This window comes from Phragmites australis, chromosome 5 (genome assembly GCF_958298935.1).
Source record: "Phragmites australis chromosome 5, lpPhrAust1.1, whole genome shotgun sequence".
In the NCBI taxonomy this organism is placed as follows: Eukaryota; Viridiplantae; Streptophyta; class Magnoliopsida; order Poales; family Poaceae; genus Phragmites; species Phragmites australis.
Genome location: NC_084925.1, coordinates 24,081,884 through 24,086,322, shown reverse-complemented (window position 1 = coordinate 24,086,322; position 4,439 = coordinate 24,081,884). Strand labels below are relative to the sequence as shown.

General features: G+C 42.1%; 1 protein-coding gene across 1 annotated transcript; it reads right to left on the bottom strand.

Annotated features, from left to right (window-relative positions):
- Positions 1-2,543: 2,543 nt before the first annotated feature.
- Positions 2,544-4,128, bottom strand: LOC133918979 (uncharacterized). The gene is made up of 2 exons (XM_062363155.1): positions 3,763-4,128; positions 2,544-3,170 (listed from the first exon to the last, which is right to left on the bottom strand). Exons 1-2 carry the CDS (start codon positions 3,970-3,972, stop codon positions 2,769-2,771), a joined length of 612 nt encoding a protein of 203 aa, XP_062219139.1. The 5' UTR covers positions 3,973-4,128; the 3' UTR covers positions 2,544-2,768.
- Between the last annotated feature and the right edge of the window lie 311 nt (positions 4,129-4,439).

Genomic DNA, 4,439 nt, shown 5'->3' with positions numbered 1-4,439 from the left:
ATGAAGTGGATTTAAAACATTTCTTGAAGGAGAGATCGGTTCAGCTGCTTAGAGAGGAGGAAATTAAATGGTACCAGCATGCTAAAACAACTAATTTACTAGAAGGTGCTTGTAATACAAAATATTTTCAGCTGGTAGCAAATGAAAAACATAGGAAGACTCGTATCTTCCAGCTAGAACGTGGGGATCAAATTATTAGAGGAGAGGAGCAACTAAAATCATACATAACACTGTACTATCAAGATCTTTTTGATCCATCTAATTGTTCTGATGCTACTTTGGTTGAAGAGCGCATAGATGATATTCCCCAAGTGTCTAGTACTGATAACGAGATATTGACATCACCTTTTACTGAAAAAGAGGTGAAAAAAGAAATATTCCAAATGAAACATAACAAAGCACCTGGACCAGATGGACTCCTAGCTGAATTCTACCAAGTCTTTTGGGAAGTCATTAAAGATGACTTGATGGCCTTATTTCATGACTTCCATAAAGGAAATTTGCCTCTCTTTAGCCTCAATTTTAGTATAATAACCCTGTTACAAAAAATGAAGGATGCGGCACAAATAAAACAATTCAGACCTATTTGCCTACTTAATGTGAGCTTTAAGATTTTCACCAAGGTTGCGGTGAACAAGATCTCTAATGTTGTAGAGAATGTAATTAGACCTTCACAAACCGCATTTATGCTAGGCAGGAATACCATGGAACGGGTAATTATCTTACATGCGATATTACATGAGATGAATCGTAAGAAGGTAAATAGGGTAGTCCTTAAACTTGACTTTGAAAAGACATATGATAAGGTTAAATGACCTTTCCTACATCATACTTTAAGGATGAAGAGCTTCTCACCTCAATGGTGCAGCTGGGCAAAGCACTTTGTAACAAAAAGAAGTGTGGGGGGTAAAACTAAATGATGATGTTGGGCGTTTCTTCCAAACAAAGAAAGGTCAAAGACAGGGGATCCTTTATCTCCAAATATTGTTTAACCTAGTCGTTGATATGCTAGAAATTCTAATAGCGAGAGCTAAGGAGGATGGACAGGAAATGGTGTTGTCCCTCATTTAATAAATAATGACCTTTCTATTCTACAACATACAGATGATACTATCCTCTTTATAGAACATGATCTTGAAAAAGACAAGAATATAAACTCTTGCTTTGCGCATTTGAGCAATTATCAGGCTTTAAGATTAATTTCCATAAAAATAAATTATTCTGTTATGGTGAAGCAAAATATCATGAAGAATAATACACACAGTTGTTTAGGTGTGCGATGGATGACTATCCATTTAGATATTTGGGAATATCTATGCATCATAGGAAACTAAGTAACAGAGATTGGAAGATAATAGAAGAGCGTTTTGAAGAGAAACTAAGTACTTGGAAGAACAAACATCTATCTTATTGGGGGCGCTTAGTCTTAATCAATTCTATCTTAAGCAGTCTAGCTATGTTCATGATGTCTTTCTTTGAGATACCAAAAGATGTTCTCAAGAAATTGGACGTTCTCAAAAACCATTAGGTTCATCAGTCAGTTCAATGTTGTTGACCTTAGCTATGAGGATGTTGGTTTTGTAATTGCCATGAGACAATTCAACATCTCTTCTTTAAATGCAATTTTGCTAAGTTTATATGGAGAATTGTTCAAATTACTTTTGGTTTATGACCTCTAACAAATGTTACTAATATGTTTGGGTCATGACCAATTGAAATTGGGAATAATCTCAAGAAGCAAATTATGGTTGGAGCAGCAACTATTTGGATGGCTATTTGGCTTAGCCGCAATGATGTTATTTTTGACAAAACACAGAGACTTGATGAAGGTGGCGTGTCATCGTTTGGAGACCACCACAATGGACATCTTCGCCAAATCTAGGTAGAAGTTTATCAATAGATTAAGTGTTTAAGATGAACGTGTCTACTATTTTAAATCTTCTTTTTCATTATGTCATGTGTTGGCTAATGGGTAGACGGAGTCTATACCAAAGCAAGAACTTATGTAAAAGGAGCGGTCGGATATATCCCTGCATATAGAGGTTGGGACAGTTTCATTTTCTTAACAAAATAAACTCCCTTTAAAACAACAGCGGGTACCTGCTCTACTGGGAAGAAGAGAGAAAAAAAAAAAGAGCTGGCTGTGAATGCAGCTTGTCACTGGGCCGTTTCCATTTGGGCCCAACAAGCCCAGATGAGAATTCTCCTCTTCTTCCCAGAATCCAACGGCCTTTGAGCTCTCCTGAGAAGCCGAGGGAGGTTTCGCCTCCGGCGAGCCCCAGGGCCGCCCTCGCGGTGGGCGAGGGGCAGTGGCAGAGGTGGCCACCGCCGCGGCCTTCCTTGTCCTCGCCTCCATCGACCACGAGCTCTGCGACTCTGGTTCAAGGATTGCAAAGGAAACAATATTCTTCACCATCTGTACAGCAGCACTACCCTACCATTTACAGAATTTACACATAAGACAATGAATGCTTTGAGAATCGAAAAATGTCCTGGACTTGGAAGCTCAAACCACAGAGGGAGAATAAATTCTCCGCTTACAATTCAGCACAAATCGAATCAAGAAAGATATATTCGCAGCAAATGATCGAGTTTCAGTTTAAGAATCAGTAAAAGGCGGGCATTCAAGAAGACCAATAAAACTAGATGCAAATTTGCACGTTCTCTTAAAATTCTTAGAAGTCGCTACATTTCAACTTTGACGAACACACAGATCCAACAAAAATGGCACTTGCATTGCCACCGGCCCTTTTTCTAGCATTGCCATATCACCTGTGCTCATCGCTGATGACAAGTGTTGGCAGATCAGCCCGGGTAACATCCGGGATCCCAACCGGCGGTAGCGGCGAAGTCTCAATCACCGGCTTCCTCCCTCTCCCCTTGATGGAACCCTTGATCAGGTCCCCCAGTGACTTGAAAGGATTGCTCAATTTCTTCTGCGCCCAGAGGAGGAACGACACCTCGTTAACTTGCCACACGGCGGTCATGACGATGACCGTGCCGAGGAGGATGTGGGTGATCATGTTCTGCCTCTTGATCCTATTCAGGTCCTTTGCGATATCAGCTAACTCCACCTCCTTACTGTTCTCACCGCATGTGGTTTTAGAATTCGGATGGAAGGACTCTGGTTCCACATTGTCCAAATCTGTTTCTTTCTCTACTGCATCCATCTGTTTAAAAAACGAAGCTGTTTCAGGCCTTCAACATTTGCATCAGGAAAAGATAAAACAAATGGAAAGGCAGAGTAATTGCTAGGTCGGTTCAACTTCTAGCAGTGTAGCTAGTTATCAGATGCAACAAAAGGAAGGACTTGAGTTGAAATCTCATTGAACAAAATTGGGTTCCCAGCCCAACCTTCCTCTGGATACAAATTCAGTAACTTTTGTGCACTACTGTATCAAAAGTGACAAGATCATAAAACTTTCTTTTTGAAAGACCGGCAGGAGCTCTGCCGGTAAATATTGGTAGAGAAGGAAACGTCATAAAACTAGAATGCCGCAAGGTTCAATTTGCCAACTTCAGAAATGCATATGAATCAATTAGCAGTTAAAGAAGCACACGTAATTGGGCGATGGTACTAATCAAGTATAACTCGCAACAAAAACATTGATTCAAACCATAACATTCAATTCATCAGTCAGATACGAAAACGTCATCAATCTTGCACATAGAACTGAACCTGTCCTGTGTCAGGGCATCGATCTGCAGCTTGAAACAATCCAGACATGACGATGATATAACAGGGCACTCATATGTATGTACCTTGGTGAGCAACGAGGAGAGGAGGCCTTCCTCCTCCTCGTGCTGGCTGGCCATCGAGGTCCTCTCTCCCTCCTGGCGATCCTTCCTCTTCTCCTCCAGGAAGCCATGGATGGCCCCCTGCACCATCTCCACCTTCTTCTTCCTCCTCCTCATCACCTCCGCACCGGCACCTCCATTTGGGGCGTCGTCTCGCCCGTAGGCCAGGTCCATGGTGATCGAAGAGAGGAAGAAACGAACGCCTCTTTCCGATTCGAGAAGTAAACAAACCAATTCACGTCGGAGTCACGGATTTAGAGAGATTCTTGGGCATGTCATATTCTTTTTGGCCGAAAGAGTGCTGCAACTAGCAGGTGAATTGACCGCGATGGGACTTGAGATGGGCTCGTGGGGAGGGGCGTGGAAGCGTCCATGCAGCGGTTGGCCGGTGTGCCTGTCAACGTGGGGTGCGGAATGAGCGACGCGTGGCTACCGTACCATCTTTCCCTAGCTATCCCGCTCCACGCGTTTCTTGCATTGGTCGTCCCATTTCCGATGGACAAAGTCGAGGTCCCAAAATTTTTGAATTTCAATCCTGGTTTTCTTTTGCTCAACTAATGGAAGGTTAGTGTACAAACAATGGTGGGATCAACATTTTAACAACGGATGTCTATAGCTAAAAAAATTGTTGGATAGCTATA

What these genes read in the sequence shown, in the direction of transcription:
- LOC133918979 (XM_062363155.1), bottom strand. Translation starts at nt 3,972, where the DNA reads ATGGACCTGGCCTACGGGCGAGACGACGCCCCAAATGGAGGTGCCGGT. An exon ending in TCTCCTCGTTGCTCACCAAG is followed by an intron (nt 3,171 to 3,762) that starts GTACATACATAT and finishes TTTTTTAAACAG; the next exon opens with ATGGATGCAGTAGAGAAAGA.